This window comes from Lithobates pipiens, unplaced genomic scaffold (genome assembly GCF_037356315.1).
Source record: "Lithobates pipiens isolate NorthernLeopardFrog02 unplaced genomic scaffold, aLitPip1_a1.2 Scaffold_18, whole genome shotgun sequence".
NCBI classification, from domain to species: domain Eukaryota; kingdom Metazoa; phylum Chordata; class Amphibia; order Anura; family Ranidae; genus Lithobates; species Lithobates pipiens.
The window spans coordinates 128,188,501-128,211,793 of NW_027507758.1; the positions used below are offsets into that span (position 1 = coordinate 128,188,501).

The 23,293-nt window shown below is 39.0% G+C and overlaps 1 protein-coding gene across 11 annotated transcripts in view; it reads left to right on the top strand.

Annotated features, from left to right (window-relative positions):
- The window catches only part of LOC143987408 (sodium/calcium exchanger 1), a 688,674-nt gene that overhangs the window by 650,640 nt on the left and 14,741 nt on the right, over nucleotides 1-23,293 (top strand). For all 11 annotated transcript variants that reach the window (XM_077486095.1, XM_077486102.1, XM_077486100.1 and 8 more), the window contains one exon: nucleotides 16,560-16,835. In XM_077486095.1, coding sequence (XP_077342221.1) covers nucleotides 16,560-16,835 — 276 coding nt within the window. The remainder of the gene's footprint in view (nucleotides 1-16,559; nucleotides 16,836-23,293) is intronic.

The following is a 23,293-nucleotide window of genomic DNA, read 5'->3' on the forward strand; positions in this document are numbered from 1 at the left end:
GTAGGGCCTGAGCTGTGTCATGGAATATTTATAATTACAAACCTCACCATTGCTTCTTTCCAATATTGACATTAAACATGAACCATACTGGCATTTGCCTGACTTAAAAAAGCAACTTGTTTTTATTCCTGAGAACATTAAAATAATACGTTGAAAATGTCTTGATTCACACTGTACAGTTTGTTCCCTTTACACTTTGTTATGTCGAAGATTTATGGAATAAGACTTGAGCTATTATTCACGGCACAGATTTGTGACTGTAAATCAGTCATCACTTATGATCGAGTCCTTGGCATGGCAGCTGAAACTTTTTGGTCCTTTCATTATTGGAGTTTACTAGACTTTCCAACAATATACTGTTTCACTACTGAGGGGGCTTCAAAGGCATAAGACCAGTTAAAACACATATGTCAGCATTAAAAAGATTTTTTTTTAAAGTCAACACCTCTCCAGAAGCCTGGCCTTTAGTTAAAGTATAGTGGGGGTCATAAAACAGGAACTGAAATGATATGAAATTCATTGCTGCTTTCAGGTGTATCTGAAATATAAAACACAAGTTAATGCTCCATGTTTAGATGAGATAAAATCCAGAGACATCAGGCAGACTCAAAAGGGTTGTAAAGGCAGAGTTTTTTTTATCTTAATGCATTGTATATACTATTAGATAAGCACCTGAATGACCACAACATACAGGGATATACAATGTAATACCGACATATAATCACACACATAGGTTGGACTTGATTGACTTGTGTCTTTTTTCAACCTCACCTACTATGTAACTTTGTAAGTTGGACCAGTAGATGGCTCTCATAAAGAACCATTGATTTTGAATAGAGGCAGAGAGACGCTGCTTAAAGCTAAACAGGCTAAACGTACATTAATGCCACAGTAAAAAGCTACTGAAACCGTGTTTTACAGACGCTTTTTCCTGGCGTTGGTAGTGGCTTTGCAGCTAATTTTTTCTAACGTCCCGTGTACATGAGGCCTAAGCCTTTGTACACACGGTCAGACATTCCGACAGAAAATGTCCGATCGGGCCGTGTTGTCGGATAATCCGACTGTGTGTGGGCTCCATCGGACTGTTTCTGTAGGATTATCTGACGGACAAAGTTTTAGAACTGGGCTATAAAACTTTCTGACAACATGATCCGATCTGACTTTGTCCGATTGTGTGTAGAGAATTCCGATCAGACAAAGTGCCACACATGCTCAGATCAAATTCCTAGACCAAAGCTATTGGCTACTAGCCTGTACGTAGTCCCGTCGTAACGAAATAACGTTATCACGTTACGTACGATCGGATTTTCCGACAACTTTGTCCGACCATGTGTATACAACACAAGTTTTGGACAAAATCCGTCAGACAAAATCCGACGGATTTTGTTGTCGGAATGTCCGAACGTGCGTACAAGGGCTAATGGTGGTGATACAATAACTTATAACATAATTAGCTATATAAATAAACACAATGCGTACATAAGTAAAGATCTCACTTATTTACAAAGATAGTAGAAAAACTAACATAAAACACTAAAAGAATACTACAGAGCAAATAAAGCAAAAAGAACACAGATGATACTTTACGCAGGGTCATCCTCAATATTCGGTGTCTCAGCTGGGCTCAATGGGAAAAGAGGAAGCCTCATCATTTACCCTCACTTTTTAAAGCGCACTCAGACACACCCCACACAAACATCCTCTGTCCGCCCATATAGTCCTCTGTCCAATGAGACGCCATAAGAGGCTGTTCTTCCTAATTCACCTTCACAGTCTCCATGTACACAACGGAGCAGTTCCTGCCTTACTGTTGTTTATGCTTGGTTGATAGACGTCTTACCAACAGTTATCATTAAAAAGAAAATGACAAAAGCCATAAGATAAATATGTCATTTTACTCACCTCTTTCTAAAAGTGCTAATTATCTGGCAAAGAAAAAGTGTGCAGATTTTTTTTTTTTTTTAACTACCTTGATCTTCATACTTGGTTCAGATTTGTGATTCAGAACATACAGATGCCAGTAATGCAATCCTAATTGTAACCACCAGGTGGCAGTGCAGACAAATTCTGCAATTGGATTGTATAGCGGGGGTTACCTTAATTACATTAATATTCTCTACTCATTAAATAGATCTTCCCATTTTTTTTAACCAAAACAAGGATTTACAAAGAAGTAAATATGACTACATAGCTGATGCAATGCAATAGATGACTGAAGGCACATTTGTGTGCATTCCTTTAGCTCCCCTCCATATACTAAATGCAGTGTTATAGAGGAAAAACAATGTAAAGTGTTTGTATTCACATAGGAAAATAAGAAGCAATTTTCTAGGTTGTGTCCTGTCCTTGGGTAGCATTGAATGTAACGAGAAAAGACAAGGAAGGAAAAAAGCATCTATTATGACCAATTATATTGACATATTTGCTGTAAACTCTAAAAAACTGCATATTGCATAATAGTGTGCCTGAATAGATTCTATAAACTGCTTTAACGCAAGATACTTTTTTGGCCAATTAGATACTAATATTATGCAGTGCTTGTAGCTGTTTTCTGTCCATCATCAAAGCTGAACTCCACACACAAAAACATTTGTATAAAGGCTAAGTCCACCTTTAAGATCACGTAACATGTAATATGGAGCCATGGTATTGATAGTTTCTTAATAACTGAGCAGAAATAAGCAAGTGACAAGTAAAGTCTGAGGGAAGTAAGAGTTCCTGGTCTGCATACTTGTTCCAGGTCAATAACAGAAACGATTGATGAATTGAAACCATTCAGTCAGCATTACAACCAAGCAACTACTAGCACTTTCACAAGCAAAGGTCAACAGTGGCAATGTTAAAGAGATAGTCCACCTCCCAGCAAGGAATTTTCACTCATCTTCACTGCACCCCCCCCCCCCCCACACACACACACACACACACACATACACACACACACACACACACACTCTGTTGGAGCCTTCATTCTTTTGTAGGACTTATGGTTATGGTTATGGAGTGCTAAGCAAGCTATGCTTACTAATCTACATTCTTCTCAATGCCTTGGGAGTCTATCCTCAGATGATCCGTGTCAGAGCTTGTTACGGCTTGATGGCCAGCCGCTCAGACCTTAGCCCCCTGTAATGTTGGGGAGTTAATTGACATCCATCCAGGTGAGCACATCAACTCTGGAGCTTACCAATGGTAGACTCTTGTGGTAAGGAAGCAGCATAGGGAGCATGGATTGGTGGGCATCTCTCGCAGGGGAAATCGGCTATCACCAGACACTGTCGCTTTGCCCAAATGACTGTCAGCTGGGAAATGCCTGGAAAGAGACATCACCTAAAGAGTTACCATGGGGCTTCCATTGTCGGCTGCCTCCTCTGCACCCATCTCCACAGCAAAGCCGCCTCTGACAGCTCAGCGTGAGACCGGATTTCTTTTTTACAGGGCTAGATAGGTTAGTCTTAGATCGTGGATGCCAGTAGATTTACAGATTTTAGTGTTATGCCGCATACAGACGATCGGAGAATCCGACAACAAAATCCTGGATTTATTTCTGACAGATGTTGGCTCAAACTTGTCTTGTTACGGTCACATAAATGTTGTCTGAAATGCCAAACGTCAAGAACGCGGTGACAGCCAACACTTACGACGAGCCGAGAAAAGTTAAGTTCAATAGCCAGTGCGGCTCTTCTGCTTGATTTCGAGCATGCGCGGAATTTTGTGCGTCGGAATTGTGTACACATGATCTGAATTTACAACAACGGATTTTGTTGTCGGAAAATTTGAGAACCAGCTCTCAAATTTTGTTTGTCGGTAATCCCAACCGGAAATGTCTGATGGAGCCTACACACTGTCGGAATTTCTGACAACAAGCTCACATGGAACATTTGTTATCGTAAATTCTGACCGTGTGTACGGGGCATTAGTGTTTAGGTAGTGGATGTGTATAGATTATTATCACTTGGTATAGCCTGGCAAGCTGTGGTACATAACAGGAAATAAACTACCACGCAGTTATATATTTTTTCCCTTATTTCTGTCAAACTTATTTTTCCAACTATTGCACTTGTTTTCAGGATGACATTTTATGCACAGGAGGCTCTACACCAAAGGAAATCTTTTTCTTTTGCATCTGTGGCCCGCATGTTGTGCCAAGAACAATGCCATGTCAAACAAGACCTTCAAACCTTTAAGGGTTTGTTTATCATGTTATATTAAAGCTGCTCCTTCAGAGACCTAAGCTTGTTTAGGATGCAGAAAGTAAACCGCATTTGTATAATGTATGTGTAAATAGCAATATAGAGAGTGCCGAGGAAATTCTATTACACAACAGAATTAAACTCTGGTTGGTAATGCACCATTTGATGTTTGCAAGTGAAATCTGGCACGGCTGAAAGTAGGGGGACCAAATGGATTTTCCAGCATGTTATTGTCTACTACTGATGTTCCATCATAAGCTTTTCTAGAAAAGACTGTGCATTCTCTAACCCTGACTTGGAAGTGACAGTAAGGGCAGGTTAATCTCACAGCCTGCCTGTTTGTAGCTGACCTTCTGCTTGCACTTTCATATTCTCTATTATGTGTTTGAGATACCAGAAGATGGGCTAATAGTGAAAGGTGCCACATCCAGTATGGAGAATGTAAATGAAAACTATAATGAACTTTTCAGGTATCCAGGCAAGATTTCTAATGACAATCTTTAAAAATAATATACAATTTTATTAATATCATAGTAAAATACATTTAAAACAACAAATAGCTCTCTTTAGTTAAATTTACTCCTTGTAGGTATCACCATCCAGCACCGCTTAGCTATAATTACATTCCTATATTTTTTTATTCCCAGTCAAGTGACTATTCATAACAGTTATGACTTGGCTTATGTGGCTAATTTCACTTACATATATCTTTGTTTATATGCATATTCACATGCTAATGTCACAGCTATTGTAGATGCACATCTTCACTTTATAGCTATAGGTGCCAGCACTTGTACCTTAACATATCTCCCAGTACTTCTATATATTATATCTATTGAACAGCGCCACTTTCCCTGTTTAGAGTTTTAATAGTTTGTCTTGGACTCCACTTAGGTGGTGTCCTTTAATTAGGGGGGCTGCAGTTCAGCTTTTATTCCTAAGTGCAGATATCTGCTTAGTTAACACAGTGGTTGATTGAAAGCATGCTTAGATGACACTGCTACACCAGGAGAGGAAGAACCAGGTGCTAATTCCATCTTCTAACAATGACAATTAGAAAACATTGAGGTTCTATCGGCAGGAGAAAAAAAGGGGGTTTCCTGTCCTTTCAGACATGGTAGGGATTAAATGAGAGCTATATTAGGACATTCATCATGTCTCTCACTAAGAAGTCACTTGGTTAAAACTTTTTAGGCTGGGTTCACATATGTACGGTGCAAATTGAAGCTCCGTTTTCACAGCTAATTGACAAAGTAGTTGTTCAACATTTCACGTCAGTTTTTGATCAGGATCAGGTCAGGATTGCATCAGTATCAGGTCAGGTTTACATCAGAATCAGGTCAGGTTTACATCAGGATCAGGTCAAGATTTTATCCTGTTCACAATGAAATGCATCTGCAAATCAGATGGGTTCCCATAGAAGATAATGTGCTTGCAATACGCACCGCAATGCCCAGAAAACGCACACATTTTTTGGGCAATGCGGAGTGTGAATGCAACACACATATGTGAACCAGCCTCATTCAAATGAACGTATTTTAAAATGTCATGCAAATTGGATGCGGTGTAAGCCGCGTCCAATTCGCATAGCTGTGAACCCAGCCTTACTGATGGGCTTGAGGCAAATTCCCTTTCTGCCTCATTATTATAACAATATTGTAACTCTTTCAAGATATTTCTAGAGTCTTGTTTCTCAAGCAATAGAGTGTCATTGGATTATGAAGCCTACCAAGGGTGTAACTACAGTCATAGAAGCACATATGGATGCTTTAGAGCCCCAGGGACATGTCTGCAAACTTTTTGGCATAGTGATCCAGCTGGCCAAACCAAGTTAGTTCTAGTTGACCTTTGGTGTGGTTTTGCACAGCAGTAACTTGCCTGCAGATTGTAGAGTGACTAATTTAGATTGTATGACTACAACTTGTAAGTGCTCATTTACAATGGCCCCAGTATTTAGGGGTGTAAATTGGACCCCCTATGGGTATATTATAGGTTACTGACCCCTTATTTCAAGTTTTTTAGGGGGCATAAATAGGGGCAGGTCTTGACTGGTCATAGAGCACACCAGGCATTTGCCCGGTGGGGCAGAGCTGCCCAGTCTGTGGCCTGTAAATGACCAAACTGCACGGCGGTTGGTAAGTAGCGATCACGGTACAAAAAGGGCTAACACAGACCACGGTCGCTGCTCACTTCCCGCTTTGCAGCCATGCCTGTGTCTCCTCTACCAGCTCTCCTGCCCCACCAATGATGTCTTCCTATCAACAGAGCAGGAAATGGGGGTGCTGGGATCTGCATAGAAAGCAGGGCAGGGGGCAACAGGAGCTGAAGATCTGGATCATATTAACAAGCTGGTGATTACCCGCTTGTTATTGTGATCCAGATCTTCAGCTCCTCTTGCCCCCTGCCCTGCTAATAGGATGCCATTTTGATCTGGATTGCATGTACTCACCAGCTCACCACGGGTACTCACCAGCTTGATAATATGATCCAGATCTTCAGCTCTTCTTGCCCCCTGTCCTGCTGATAGGATGACATCTTTGGTGAGGCGGAAGACCCTGGAGAGGAAACACAGGATGAATCCTGCCTCTGCCTTGTCAAATATAGGACTGTACAGGGGAGGCAGAGAGTAAAAGGGGGCACTGTGATTTGAGAGAAGGGGGGCAGACTGCAAGGTGCACTGTGATGGGGGACTGTGATTGCTAGGGGCAATGTAATGTAAAAGGACACTGTGATATAAAAGGGACTGCACTATAAAGGGGCAGTTCACTTTATATCACAGTGCCCTTTACGTTAAAGTGCAGAGAACTGACTGTGAATAGCCTATCACCAACCACTCCCCCCATCTGCTCCCTCGAAAAATTGGCTGCTCAGTCTAAAATGCCCAGGCCTACCAGTCCAGGCCTGAATAGGGGTGCCCCCGATGCAGGCTCTATCAAGATTTTCTATGAAGTCCTGTTCTTTTGCGTTATAAATAGTAAAAAAAATGATGCGCTTGTTTAACCTGTGAGTTTGTTGTGTATGTAAAACTAACAATAATGATTGACCTTGATCGCACCGATATATAAAACACATGCCACCATTAATGTCCAAAAACCATTGATCTATTAGTTGGCCTATCACTGTAAACATAAAAACCTTTTATATATTGTGAATCACACAATAATAAAAAAAATGTAAACTTTTTTTGGTGTAAGATTACTGCCCAATAGTTACAGCTGTTCCAGTTTTTTCACTTATATAGATAGTCATTTTATCACTAGATACATAGCAGTGCACAAGTACTTTACACACATATTTTTGTATCGTTATGCCCATAGCATGACATATTACTAATGTAATTAGTAATTAGTCAAAAGTGCTCTTGCCTTGATGCCATCTTAAAAAACTTTAAAAGAGTAGATGATTGCTGTAAGATAATCGCAATCCCCCTGGTATCTTCTTGTTGCTCTTTACAACATTTTAGTCATTTAAGAATAACTGCACTTTGACTGACTTAAATATGAATCTGAACTTGAGACTGCTCTTCTGAAGGACAACAACTGATGCTGCTATTAGTATCAGATGTTCTGTTTTGTCTCCTGTGGATTCTTTCAATTAAAGATTTGAATTACATTACAGTCATCAAAGGCAAATGCCACAGAGCCCTGCCCGTGTGCATTTGGAGATGGCACATTACAGTCAGTGTCAGTAAGTCTGCAGAGACTGTTCGAGGTCACTTGGACTGAGCTCCAAGCAATTTTTCATTTTATGTTACTTCTTTTTGTGATTAACTTAATTGTGACTCTCAGTGCAGATGTTGCCAGCTGCCTCTCAATCCTGCTTATGACAGCTTATCCCAAAAGCCCATATACATCCTCCCGTTCAATCCAACACAAGCCAAATTAATCATTCCCTAAAGGGATTGCTTTTGGAGAGATTTATGCTTCGGTGCTATATTTTATGATGTAGCAACAGGAAATTTTGCTCGAATTGCAGTGATTTCATGGGCTGCCACACTGACATTGCGTATAATGGTTTGTAATATAAACATATAAAGATTTCATGTAATGAGTGGTCAAAGGAGGCTTTTTGTCTGACAGCAGAAATTATGTCAGAATTATGCAAATATTTCCCCATTTCTAGGAATATTAAATCTTATTTTTTAAGCAAAGTCCAGGAATTAGACACTTTCATATAGGCCTTTGAAAATGCATTCACTGTAGTAGATCTTACAGGGAGAGATAATTTAAGGGAAAAATAAAGCTTAATCCACATTTTTTTTATATGCTTTAAAAGTAATGTTTGCAGATATATTGCAAATGATTTATTTCCTCATCTGAGTGTTTCCTGATTAAAGGAGGCAGTTAAGCCTCTTTTTACCTGAGATGGCAGATTACAGCAAATATATAACAAGTATTGCTCTCGTGTGCTCCGAATGTAAAAACAATGCTATATGTTTCTAGCTCCAGAGTAGGGGAATGTTTACATACATATAAATGAATTTAAGCAAAATGGTTAGGTAAATTACATTATGTGGCCTATATTAGACAACATTAAATAAACGCAGTGTGTTCTAGAAAAACTTAACAAAAATGTTTCTCGATTAGATTAGCTTTTCTCCGTGATTATTTTATGGGAAAAACATTTGCCCTTGAGCCTGATGTTTTACATTGATGTTAACCATAAATGGCAGTGCTGTAAAATATGTTACGTGAATTGATATTATTAAGGATAAATAATAATAAGCTTAAATAGTCTTGAAATATAGCTTGAAATGGTTTTAAATATCTTGAAAAAAAACATGACCATTATTCTAGAGTACACCAAATAGACAAGGAGTGTTTGCCATCTCACTGCCACTTAACCATCCCTCACCGCTAGCCTGCAGGACTGGTGCTGTGTGACAGGATAGTAATCTCACCACAGCAGTCTGGCACACTACCCAATGAGTCCGATAAATAATAGCTGTGCAATCAACAGAGAGTATAAATTTTGCTGATACAGAGCTGTCACAAAGAGAGCAGCGGTTCTTAGCTGCAGGCTAACAGTGGAGAACAAGATGGATACGTGGCATGGGGATATTCTTTTACTGAGATTAGGCAAGTAGGACATTCAACAACTATAGTTGGAATGATGGGCGTATTTTTTTTTACAAAGTTATTTGTCCTTTAATCATTAAAATCTAAAGTGACTAATCCAACACAAATTGATAGTTCAGTTTTTGCTAGGTTCTGACTTGTTAAAGGAGAAGTAAAACTGCATAAGACTATGGGTCAGTGTTTGGTAATTTGGAATGTGGATCTTTGCACTAAATGCCCTAATACAAGTGAACGATTCACCCCATCAGTGTCTTCCCTTTCCCAAGATATATTTTGAAGAACTGCTCTTTTAAATGTGTAAATTACATTAAATCACTTTAGCAAGAGATTAAAATGCAGGTGCATTTTAGCTTCCAGGCTGCCTGCTTTGCTGTCACTTCCTGGTGGTGTTGGAGCATTCTGTCCCTCCTGACCCCATGTATATATCTCACTGACCAATAGGAACATGTGGGAGAAAGGAGGAGGGCTGCACTCTTTGACACCACTAGAAAGCGATGAAGGCTGAGGCCCCACTTTAACATCTTCCTCTAGGATACATAGACCCCTCCTCCAGTTACTCAGCAAATAGTTATCATAGATGTTAATGCTGCTTAGAGGCACCTATTTAACTTTACACTTTTGCTAGACATCATATGCATATTACAGTGCTCCAGTTTTATACTAAAGAAAATCTTGTATCTACTATTTGTGAATACTACAGAAAAAATAGAAAAATACAATATATGCTCCACATTGAATATATTTATCTGCATAGCCATCAACGAGAAAGCTGCAGTACACTAATACAAATCACTTTTTTATTTTGAGATTGGGGTGCATCTACTGTGAGGCAAGCAAGATGTTTGCCTTGGGCAGCATTTTTCGGGGGGGGGGGGGGGGCAGTGGCTTTGATTGGCTGTTTGTAACAGTAAACAAGAGGACATGACATCACTTCCAGTTTTACTCGGAAATTATTGGCACCAATTTTTTTATATCTAAAGCATTCAAAAACAAAGATCTTGGTGTTTTGAATGCTTTTACGTGCAGAGGAGGGATTTGGGGTTTTATAGACCCAAGATCTCTCCATAATGAGTACCTACCCCATGCCTATTGCTGTCACAAGGATGTTTATATGTCTTGTGACAGTAATTAAACTTATCACATGAAAAAAAAAAAATTAAAGCAACAGTGTAAAACATTCTTTTTTTTAAATGTATGAGTAATTAGAAAAAAATTTACAGTGCCCCCCTCCTCCCACACGCACGCAAACAACGATCGTCCCATACATGTGAGGTATCACTGCAAATGTCAGATCATGGTCAGTAATTCTATATATGGCACTTGGACGAATCATGTCTCAGGGTCTGATGAGGAAACCACAGCTGTCCACTGTGAATGGCTGCAGCTTCCCCATCAGACCCTGAAACAAGAATGATATACCGCGGCTAGAGTGGGACAAATTTAGAGGGGGGGCGCCCGATTTTAGTCTTGCCTAGGGAAGCACAAAACCAAAATACACCACAGTTTGTAGACCTATAAAAAACATCTAAAACCACTTACGATGTTATGATTGTATTAATAAGATGTTCCCTTCCTATACTGGCATATGCATATACATTTAATACATGTATATGTTTAGTATATTGTTTTTCAACAAAATGTGTGCAACATATACTGTACATTTGTTGAAAAAGTTAATTATATAGTTTACACAATCTATAATCTTACTGATTTTACAATTTTCCACTGGCCTAAAATCCTCTGATTTCAATCATACAGAATATCAGATAGGCACTGCACACTTATAATCCAATAAAGGAGCCAGTATTATTTCCTTTAGCCACTTCCCGCCTGCCGGCCGTTATATGACATCCTTGACTTTGAGTGGGGATATCTGAATGATGCCTGCCGTTACAGACATCATTCAGATATCTTCTTTTTCAGCCAGCGATTCCCTTCAGCTTAAGAATGATCATAGCGGCTGTTCAGCCGCTTGATCATTCTTACAGGTGGCGAGAGGGGATGTTCCTCCCTCCCGCCGCCCTCCGGTGCTTCTCCGGGCTCGCGGCTACCATCAGTGAACCGGAGAAAGGATTTGCCAGCCCTGGATGCTGACCATAGAGATTTGCGTCAGACCAGATGGGTCTCTATGATTGTTCGGAGGTCGAGAGCGATGTAATGACATCATGCCTGGCCTCTGCATTAGAAAAAACTCCACCACCTCAGCTGGGAAGCTGAGATTGTTTTTTATTTTTAATTATTTCAGGCTTCCCAGCCTAGAGGTGAGATGTGGGAACTTATTGACCCCATATGTCACTGTAAAGAGGACCTGTCATGCTTATTCCTATTACAAAGAATGTTTGCAAGTGTCAAAGTAGAAAAATAAAAGTAAAATTAACAATAAAATTATATATTTTTTTTAATTGCCCCTGTCCCCGTGTGCTCGTTTGCAAAAGCGAGCGCATACGTACGTCGCACCCACATATGTAAACAGTGTTCAAACCACACATGTGTAGCCCTAGACCTCCTCAGTAACTCAAAACATGTAACCAGTAAAAATGTTTACTGTATTTTTTTTTTTAAAGCAAAAAAATGCATTTGAGAAATTACTGTGCAAATAGTGTGCGAGAGAAAAAGTTGCAATGACTGCCATTTTATTCTCGAGGGTCTCTGCTAAAAAAAAACATATTTAATGTTTGGGGGTTCTATGTAATTCAAGAAAATAATTTTGGATTTTTTCATGTAGGAGAGAAATATCAGAATTGGCCTGGTAGGCAAGTGGTTAAGGGTGGTGCTGCATTTGTTTAATCAAAAACCGCAAAGGACGATATTTGTATTCCACGGGTTGCTGGTATCAAGTTTGGATGGAAGACAGCGCTGGACTGGTGCCGCTGGAGGCTGCCTAGTGGCAGGTTTCTATGTGGAGTAGAGTGAATCACTTCCAATGGGTTATATCCCAATTGAAGGTGGTAGGTGATAAACACCATTGGGGTCTAGGGCTGCTACCTTTCTGATAGAGACAATAAGGGCGTTACTGCAGGGAACACTTAGGTGATCGGAGTGGAGCGCCCGGTGTCCAGAAAAAAAATCTCACTTGATGCTTTTTATAGTTGTTTATTGAAGATAAAAGTATACAAGTGAAGCCTCCACTTGTATACTTTTATCTTCAATAAACAACTATTAAAAAAAAACACATTTCTTGGCGGTCCTCTCCAATCACCCATGGGTTGCTAGTAGTTACAGCAAAACATCTATATGATATCTATCCATTCACAGGCATTCTACTGAACTAATGAAAAGCACATGTGCATAAATCATTCTTATGTAAACATTTATCTTGATGACCTCAAGGCTAGCATCCATATAATGCACATATATACAGGTGTAAATCATTATACGTCCCATTCACTCTTGGAGATAAGTCAGTTTCCATAAAAAAAAAAAACTTAGCACATTTCAGATTGCATAATGCAATACAGCAGTCACTTCCCCTTTGTCTACAAAGGGGGTCTGTCAGTAGTTGGGTATACTACCACAAAATGTATAGTGGTAAAGGTTGCCTTTGAATGTTAGATAAAATCCCAGTCTGCCAAGTCTGTCTAAAATAAGTGGACAAGATATAAAATACTGAGATTTGCCTATGAGATAAAGCATAGAACAGGCAACAGTTACATATACGAATGTAGATGCACAGTTTGCACACTGATGCAATACCATATTTTGGATTGTAAACTGATAATAGTTTCCTAGTCACCTAGCATAGTTCCAACAGCATTGACTCCAGGTGAGTTGCATTCAAGAATAAACACAAATTTCTCTTATTTATGTATTGTTATTAGTACAGGTACTTATATAGCGCCGTAAATGTATACAGTGCTTTACATTTCAATCCAAGTCACTTTAGCAGGATATTCAAGGGTCTTATGATTTGAAACTTGACCGAGTACTCAGCTTCCTGGGATGCTGCTTGGTCTCTATTTGGATAGATAAGAAACGTTTTAAAATCCTATGAACTTTGAATATCCTGCTAAAGTACCTTGAATTGTAGTTTGTGCACATAGTGCATCCACTCTGTAGCTGCTGTGATTGAACATTGTTCCATCTTGGATTTTTTAGGTGGCATATGTATTGCTCTCGGGTGGATTTAGGTGTTTTAAATGTGTATATGTACAAATATATAGGTCTTTTAAATGTGTGTATGTACAAATATTGTATATACCGTATATATATTGTGTTCTCACATTTTTCTGTAGTAGTCGCACAAAGTGGATTCAAGGTTTTCTTTGGTATCTTTATTTTTCAGGTACCTAATGAGATTCATATGTAAAGTTTTGAACTTCCTAGGTTTTTTGTTGGTTCTACAGCTCCAGATTTATTTAAAACTAGAGTTATCTTTTGCCTGTCTAATATAATAACCAATTTGCTTCTTTTTTTTTTTGAGCTACATGAATATTTGGATAAAGACAAAAAAAATGTCAGTGCTCATTTCCCAAAACGAGTCTATTCAACAAAGGATTTATGTGATTGTAGATGACAATTATAGTATATAATACTCATTAAAAAGTTACTGTATGAGCTACACTGCAATTACATTCCAGAAACCCACATAGCATGAATGTCTATAACTGCTTTCATCCAAGTCTGGGTGAAAGTCAAATCAAGTACTGTTCCAGCAATTTATAGGCTTAATATTTCCAAAATGCTTTGTTTGCCTTTTAAATCATGTGTTTTGTTTAAAGTGTATATAAATAGCCCATAGTCGCTGTAGGTCGATAACCAATGCCATGTGTAAACATGCCCATTGTTTATTGACCTACAGCGACTGTGCTGCCAGTCAGGTAAGTAAGGTTTTTTAAATATAATAATGGCTTTGTTGCATATACCATTTAAGATTCCACTGAAAGGTTAGTTCGTAAAACAATTAGCTAAGCATTGTGGTGTCCTTTACAGCCTACGTATAAACATCTTATTGCTATATCTCTTAGGGAAAAGTCTATCTGTTAAAGAACTCCCTACTGCCAAAAAAAGAACTATATCTGCTGGCCTTTGTGGCTCCTCTGCCCAGACATTGTAAACAATTAAATATTGCTAGTTTTGCCAGGGTTCTGCCAGGTAAGGTCTCATGCACACTGGGCTTTAAGCCCTGGTGCATGAGATCCCAAAGTTTAGATGTGGGTGGAAATCACAGATGCCCCATCCAACCTTGCTACTGGTAGTCTCTTACATTCTGTCAGAGGCTGAAAGCTGCTGAAGCACAGAGTGATACTAACATTTGGTGCAGCATGCTCTCAGGGATTAATGCCTGGAAGGTTTCTGCTTATATTACAGACATACGGCTTCCACTACAAGCATTTTTCCTTGGGTGCATACTGTGCTAAATGTTGGTACCAATCAGTGCACCAGGCCAGTCAAGTTGCAGCAGCTTTTAGCCTTTCATAGTTTCACAGGCTGCTAGTAGCGGGGCTAGATGGTGTGCCTGTGCATCTGCCCACACCTATATGATGGACTAAATGCCCAGTGAACTAAAGGCACACTGTGCATGAGGCCTTTGAGGAGCATATGAATCACTGCCCTTCCTGTCACTTTACTGGGATGATGCTTACTGATTTTCCACTCAGACACCCAACACTGCCACATGGGGATGGGGAGAAGATCCTCAACTATGTGTATGATCCAAGTCAAAGCTAGGAATATACAGGGCAAGCTCTTTTCGCTACCGGTGCTAGAGCAGTGGGGGAGCAAAGGAATAGTAAGTATATGCAGCTTCTCAGTAAAGTGAACTTGTTACTTTGTCCTTCATGGACAAAGCATAGGTTTATTTTAAAGCATTTTAGAATTAAAGGTGTATTGCAGGTTATGGTATATTGATTTCAGACTATAGAAAGCGCTACCACATGGTAAGATATGTTTATTAGCTATAAAAATGGAAACCTTTTTATACAATCAACTAACCACCCACTGAAGAGTATAAAATGTTGTGTAACTAAAAATTCCAAGTATTAGTCCCAGTAATTACATACTGGCCAGAAGAATTCACATCCAACTGCCCAACTCTACCCAAAACAGAAATTTTATTTTCCTAATGTATAAAATGGTTGATGAGGGAATCTTCAGATATCAGAGGAAAACCCTTATGTACGTATATGACTAAAATAATTAATGTGCATAGGAGGAATATCTATGATTTTGCTTTCAGTTTCTGGGAGTGAATTGCCAACATTCTAGATAAAGTTAAAATGATTGTAAAGGCTTGTTTTTAATTTTTTTAAATAACAAACATATCATACTTACCTCCACTGTGCAGCTCATTTTGCACAGAGTGGTCCCAAACATCTTCTTCTGGGGTCCTCCGGTGGCTCTCGCGGCTCCTCCCTGCATCAGATAACCCCCTAGGAGAAGCACTCTCCCAGGGGGCTATCTTGTGGCTGCGCTCCAGAGTCCAGCATTTGCATCCATGGACACAAGTGCCGCACTCGGCCCTGCCCCCGGCACCTTCGTCGTTGGATTTGATTGACAGCAGTGGGAGCCAATGGCTGCGCTGCTCTCAATCTATCCAGTCAAGAGCCAGAACCCCATGGAGAGATGGAGAGCACGTCTCCACCAACAGGAAAACGGGGGGCCGGTCACTGGCAGGTGTTTTTTCACCTTAATGTATAGAAAAAACACAAGGGTTTACAACCCCTTTAAGTAAAGTGGCATGGGTGCAATTCAGAGTTAACTTATAGCAGAAAACCCAAAAGTGGAACTTCTGCTTATCTGCTTCCTCCCCCCCTCCAGTGTCATATTTGGCACCTTTTAGGGGGGAGGGGGCAACAGGTGCCTGTTTTTGTCATGTATCCTTCCCCACTTCCGAGAGACTGTGCCATGGATGTTTGGCCTCCCTCCTCCTTCCTCCGCTGCTGGGCCAGTTAGAAAGTGCAGCGTGCTTCGCGCATATGCAGTAGCGTTCCCTTATTATGAATGGAGGCAGCAGCACCTGACAGCTGATCAAAAAATCGGCTGGGGTGTCAACATTGTGGGCTTGCTGGACAGTTACGTGTACATATATTAAGTCAGTATTTGTAGCTGCTGACTTTTAATTCTTTTCCCCCAGGCGGAACTCCTCTTTAATATATCTTTTTAGCTCTAGGTAATATAAGCAATTGTCTGATTGTTTGTCATCTGTGGAGCTGTGTTACATATTATAAATGGTTTGTGGGATGGATGTTTTTTCATCTAATCCAGTCTGATCCTTCAGATGTTTGTGATTTAATGGCAACTCGCACACTTGTAAATAATCAGCTTTAATCATTATAGTCATTATTATTTTTCACAGGGGAAGATGATGACGATGATGAATGTGGAGAAGAAAAACTGCCATCCTGCTTTGACTATGTGATGCATTTTCTAACCGTGTTCTGGAAAGTTCTCTTTGCCTTTGTCCCGCCGACAGAGTACTGGAATGGATGGGCCTGTTTCATTGTGTCCATTTCAATGATTGGCCTCCTGACAGCTTTCATTGGGGATTTAGCTTCTCATTTTGGATGTACTATTGGCTTGAAGGATTCTGTTACTGCTGTCGTGTTTGTCGCCTTGGGAACATCTGTACCTGGTAAGTAGTTTGAGTTCACTGTGGAGGAATCTCAGTGTGAAATGTTGTAATCTCACAAGGGCACTTCATATGTTTCATGTCTTTATGAAGACAATGCAATTAGATGAATTAAAGTACAGTATAAAGTTCTCAAAAAATGCCATTAGCCTTGGTTTGTATTACAAGGACATGAGTTCATACCCTTGTAATACAAATGTTTATATATTTATTATCAAAGCAGAACTAAAGTCTCATTTTCAAAAACTGTGAGCAAGTAAGAAATGTCTCTTCTGCAATATGATAAACCTACCTGCCTGCTCACAGTCTTCCTTAGTATATACACTGAGCTGGGAGAACACAGCTCAGTTTACTTTGCATCACAGATACTAGTAGTAGAAAGAATCAGCACAAAAAGGGCCCCTAGGTAGTTCAATTGGCAGTGGCGGCAGTGGTGCCATTGTTCAAAGGATAGGCATGAGTCGTCTGCTTTAGTAAAACATCCAATTGCTTTTTTTAACCAAATAAAACGTGTTTCGTTGCTTTAAATTACCACTTCATCAGCTCAAAGTGATAACATTGGGGCAAAGCTTGTGGCAGTGATGTCATGTAGGTGAATCACATGTAGAGCCCATCACAGAGCCTGTGTACCTGGATGACTGAGCTCTCACGCATGCGCAGGAATAAAGTCATCTGTGCTGACCAATGAAGATGGCCGCAGCTCAGCACCTAGAATATGCTGGGTAGAAGATGCCAATGCCAGTGGGGAAATGTTGCACCTTTGAAAGAGAGGTAAGTATTGTGGGTTTTATTTCCTCTTTAAGTATATCTAAAACTTTTTTGGTTGTTTTAGGTAGAGAGGGGAATGTTATAAACCTCTGATCAATCCTCTCTTAGAGCCCTTTCACACCGAGCCACCCCGGGCGTTGCAGGTAAAGCGGCGCTATTTTTAGCACCTCTTTAACGTTGTTTTAGCGACGCTATTCCGAAAAGGGGTTAAATACGCCCACAAAACGCAGCCGGAGCGCTGCCCATTGATTTCAATAGGGAGAAGCGGTGGAGGAGCTTTTTCTGACGCCCTGCCAGGGCACCGCTCCAGCGTGAAAATCGATTCGAATATGCCGCAACATGGGAGTTTTTAACTCCTTATTTGGGGTTAAAAGCGCCCCACTAGTGGCCGAAAAGCACTACTTAAACAGAGTTAAAGCACCCCATTGTGAAAGGGGTCTTAGTCTGAGGATTTCTGGAATGATAGGGAAATAAACTTGTAACAAGAGTGATATGTCTTTAAATGAACCATCTATCAGTACAGAAAGGCATTGCAAAAGAAAATTTATTGAGTGAGAACAAATTTCACAGAACTTAAAGTGATACGAAACAGAGAAGTGCTAATTGCTATAATTCATTCATATAAATCAAATATATGATGGCGCTGTATTTTGTTTTTGCTTTTTTTTTTAATCCTTAAAGTACCTTATTCCTGCAGCGCTGTTGTATGGTCACATGATCTTTCTCTGTTCTTTGGTATCTCCAGGCAAAGATCTTTGGGAGGGGCTTCTATTACTCTGCTGATGTGAGTGTTTGTCTCCACAGCCCTGATTGGTGTTGTGTCAATCAAATAACAAAAAAAAACAGTTTAAAAAAAACAATTAAAATATAAATATCAAATAACTGATTTACAGCTCCCAATAAATATTTACTGAATATCAATTGTGAATTTGCTGTGCATTAGTATGCTGCAGACAGAGTCAAAGATGATTAACACTACCTTTCATTTTGTTTAGACAGCATCTGCAGCTAAGGCTTTTTTGTTTTTACTTTACAGGTATTATCAATTACATTAGATATATTTAATATTGATTTACATTAAGTGTTTTAGTGAGTTTCTTAGTGAATGTAATCAATCAACATACTATTTCCTGCCCCCAAAGTGTTTAGCAATAGGAGGACAGGGAGAAGGAGGGGAAGAGGAGAGTGTAATTTACCAATGCACATATGCCCACGTGTGTGACTTTATAGTTATGTGGGCTGCACAGATAAGAGAAAAGGTGAAATGAAAGGCTTAGAAGGGAACTGAAATTTGAGCATGATCAGTAGAGGACACCACAATATCAGGCTGCAGAGGGGACACAGAGAATCTGGAGGGGACAGCTGAAGGCAGGATCACCCAGGTATATTTCACTCTACAGAACACAAATGCTTTAGTGGCTTTGTGAGTATGAACACTCTGTTATATAGCACGTAATGAACGTTTTTCATAGTCTGGATTTAATGACACTTTAACATAGACCATTTGCATCAATGTAAGATTTCAAATGCATGTGCACTCTAATGCCTCTTCCGTAGTTATACAAACCTGCACATAGACACTATGGCTAGTTTTTGGTGGAGGGCAGTTAGCCAGCTAGTATTTGAACAGTAGGAGAAAACTCATGCAAACACTTAAAACAGTTAAACATACCTGCACATGTCATCTCTAGTCAGCATTGTGCCAAGGAATAAAGTAATGCAAAGCAAGAGGGTTGACAACTTTGCAACTATGCTATCTTGTGATGCAACCATTCATTGTTCTTTTAATATCTGGAACCATGAGCTCTTGCATTATTTAGTTTAGCTGATCCACCCAATAAGGGGGGAAGACAAAGACAGTGGGCCTTATCAATCACCAACAACATGCTGTACAGCAGAGTTTAAAATTTGCTGTGACCCCAAATTTTAAACTCTGCTGTACAGCATGTTGTCGGTGATTGATAAGGCCCACTGTGGACTTACTGATAACAAAGATACCTGTGGCCCTGCCAATACCTTATGGTGCCTTATGCTATTGTTTGAGAGATGTGACTGGTTTCCTTAAAAAAATTAACAACGTAGAAATGGTGGTGTATGGTATGGAGCTAATCTAATATCGAATATGTATTTGGAGAAGAGAAATAACTCAAGGACAAATCCCCTGAGTTAGCAGGTTTCCATATCCATTATACATGTCAAATCGCCAGCTTGAACTTTAATGCTTTTGTTTTTTAAAATAAGCAAAGGAAAAATATTTTAGTATCCAAGCATATAAAGCACACATCTGCTTTTATCATCAACTCCATCTTGGACAGGAGACTGATTTTCCCATCCGCTAAATAATTCACAATTTTGATTTAACATTATAAACATCTTAATAGACTTCTTGTTGCAATGTTCCACTTGCCAGTCAGTGCCTAAGGTCTGATGAGTTTACATGTGAACGGCTACATATATGTAAAGGAAAACTTTTTAAAAAAAAAGTGAAATCACAATATTCAGTCTGGGGCATTCTGTATACTGTGTGTTTACTTAACTTTCTCAAAAATCTTATTGTCTGCTAGTGTGACTGTCTCACTGCTTTTTCTAGAAGTTTTGCACTACAAGCACCCCTTGCTGCAAGAATGTATTTATGTATTTTATATTCTAAGGCTCATCCACACACAGGGGAATGCAGACACTGCAGCTTTCCTAATTACAACACTGAGATTGCACAGTTGCTATAATAAAGGCAGAGCTTCCACATAGAAATCAGCATAAGAAAGGAGTATAGGTATAGTAAGGCTAACAGCAGTTTCTTTAAAACAGAGAAAGTTTGTTAAAATCATTAAAATTTGATTAGTTCACCCTAGAGGATTGCTTCTTACTCAACGGCCTGTGGCAAAACAGAAATTTGGCCCTGCCTACCATAATTCAAACCTGGCTGTAATATGACAATATGGAGTTGATTAACTAAAACTGAAGAGTGCAAAATCTGGTGCAACTCTGCATAGAAACAAATCAGCTTGAAGAGAGTAAAATCTAGCACTAGGACTTCTTAGCATTAAAAATGTATATATTTATTTAATCCATTAAACCATAAAAATAATACATTTCCAGAAATTGAAGCATTTCAGTCTCCTACATAGGCTTTAGTCATAATGCTCTTATGACTAAGGCCTATGTAGGAGGCTGAAACACATAAATGTTTAGGAATTGATCCCTTTTTATGGTTTAATGGATTAACTCTAAAGATATACATTTTTAATGCCAAGACATCCTGGTGCCACATTTTTACTCTCTTCATTGGATTTTGGACGTTCAGTGCTACATGAGTCAGGGCGTAGATGTCCTGAACTCATCCTGTCTATCCTTATGGGATTTTGGGGTTGTAGCACTTCTTTTGTTGCTCTAAATCAGCTTCCAGATTTTCTTTTGTCAAACCTTAATTGAATAGGCTGAAGTTAGGGGGTCAGTGGACCAAGGGGTGGAGTGAAACACATTGGGGGCGTGACCTGGCTGGAGTCAGGGCTGAGGCTGCCATTCATCTCACTTCATGCATATGGATCTGCTTCATGATCAGTGGCTTGTGGATCTTTTCCTTTGACATTGCTGGAGCTTGGAGCTAGGGCAAGCTCCCTGTCTCTGCCTGCACTTGGACTTTACCACTCTACCTGAACGGGACCTAAATTTTGTCTTTTGGATCCGCTGATTGGATACCCTGCACAGCTTCACCAGATTTTGTACTCTCCAGTTTTAGTGAATCAACCCCCATGTCAGTCATAATGAATAAATTCTGTATATCTCAACGTTTTTTGCTCCACAGATTTAAGGGGAATTGAATAAACCCTTCAAAATTGTATGCATATGTGTCTGCTTTACCAAACCTAAATATAGGGAGAACAATATAAAATGTTACAGTAGATTCAGTGCTTTAGACAGTTCGCTAAATTGCTTTACGTAAACCTTTTTTTAAAGCAAATTTGTTTTTACTGTGCATAGGGTAAAAACAAATACATACGCAGTGGTTACCTTCAGTGATAGCCATATGTTAAATTTATAGTAGATAAAGACCTAAAGGCATAATGAAATTATATGCTGCCTTCTGCCTCCCAAGCATCCTTGCTAGGGAACCCTAAAACTAATGGGACAGGAATGGTCGGGCCAAATGTGGCTTTTGCAAGAAAGAGTGAAATTGATTTGTATATCATTTTAGTTGTCTTTATGTTTTTTGGATAATTTCGGCATTAGATTTTAATGAACCTCTGGATCAAGCTTGCATGTTCTCCCTATGGAATGAAGCCTCCCCTTATACATTTGTTATCATAAATTTCCTAGATTTATTTTTTTGTTGTTGTTTTAGACAGTGATACTCTAATTTGAATAAGGATGGGAATTTCTGAGGCAATATGAGAGTTTGTTTAATGTTGGTGGAAGGAGTTGTTAAACTAATATAGATTTAAAAAATATTAACCCCCTATATATACACACAATAAATAGTTAAGGAGTATGAAACATGAATGTCGAATTTTGTTTTGTATTTCCCTATTTCTTTTTCTGTATCCTATTGTGATGGGAAACTGTATAAAAATAGATTGAAAAAACATTGAAAAATCTGTACCAAATAAAAAAAAACTCATATTTTAATGTAAATCTTTCTAAACGCTTATTTAAAACTTTGGTAATGACTACATCTTTTATCAGCCTAAAACATAAAAAATAAACACATGAACTTATTTGAACACACGTTGTGACTGGCAGATCCTTATTGGAATAATCCCTGCCATAAGCAGGTAAACCATCAATCAAGAGCCAAGAAAGCAGACCAGATTTACAGAATGACTTGTCAATGCTCAACAAGCTACTGTTATCCGCCTTCAATATAAAATCACATTCTTACATTTAGTCACATTTCTATTAACTCGATATTGGTTGTTTTAAACTTCCCCAAGCAGAGACAAAGTCATGTGAAGGTTATATGGATGAATGCTTCCATGTCTCCTTGTATTATAACACACTTTATCATTAGGACAGGTAAAGCACATCCCATCTACTCTGTCATTTTTCCCTTTTTTCATCCACCTGAACGTATTAGTGCTGTTAGTTTTATTATTTTTCAGTATATTTTCTTACACTAAGATGAGGTCTAATGTTTTATGCAATATGATTGCCTTGCGTATGTAGGAAGAGGTAGAGATGTCAAGTCTGTTATGCAAATCACTTTTGACTTTTGCATGTTGTGTGTATTGTTCATAGATGGGAGAGAAGCAGTAAAATTGCCAGTACAGTCTTGCTGTTTGAAAATTTACATTTTGAATTTCTTGCACCATTGAACTTAATATTCAATATATGCAAATAAAGAGGGCCATAATAAAGCAGAGCATAGATAACTCAGTGCCAATTTTGTTGTATTTCATTGTTACTTATAATATTTTAGTCGTCAAGTCCTCAAGTTATGAAAAGAAGTAAAACTATGCAAAATTTAAAGGCAATGTAACCCTGTATTTTTATTTTATTAGATTTTTTTAATAAGAATAACTTGTTTACTAAAATGCCCATTTAACCACGAAAATGCTCAGAGACGCTATCTCTATAGGGGGGCTGGACATAGCATAGTTGTCCCAGCTTTGGCAAGAGGCACCCACAACATAAATCAAATAACTAAACAGCAAAATGTACAGCGAGTTTGAAATAGACTTTAGGTAAACCTAAAG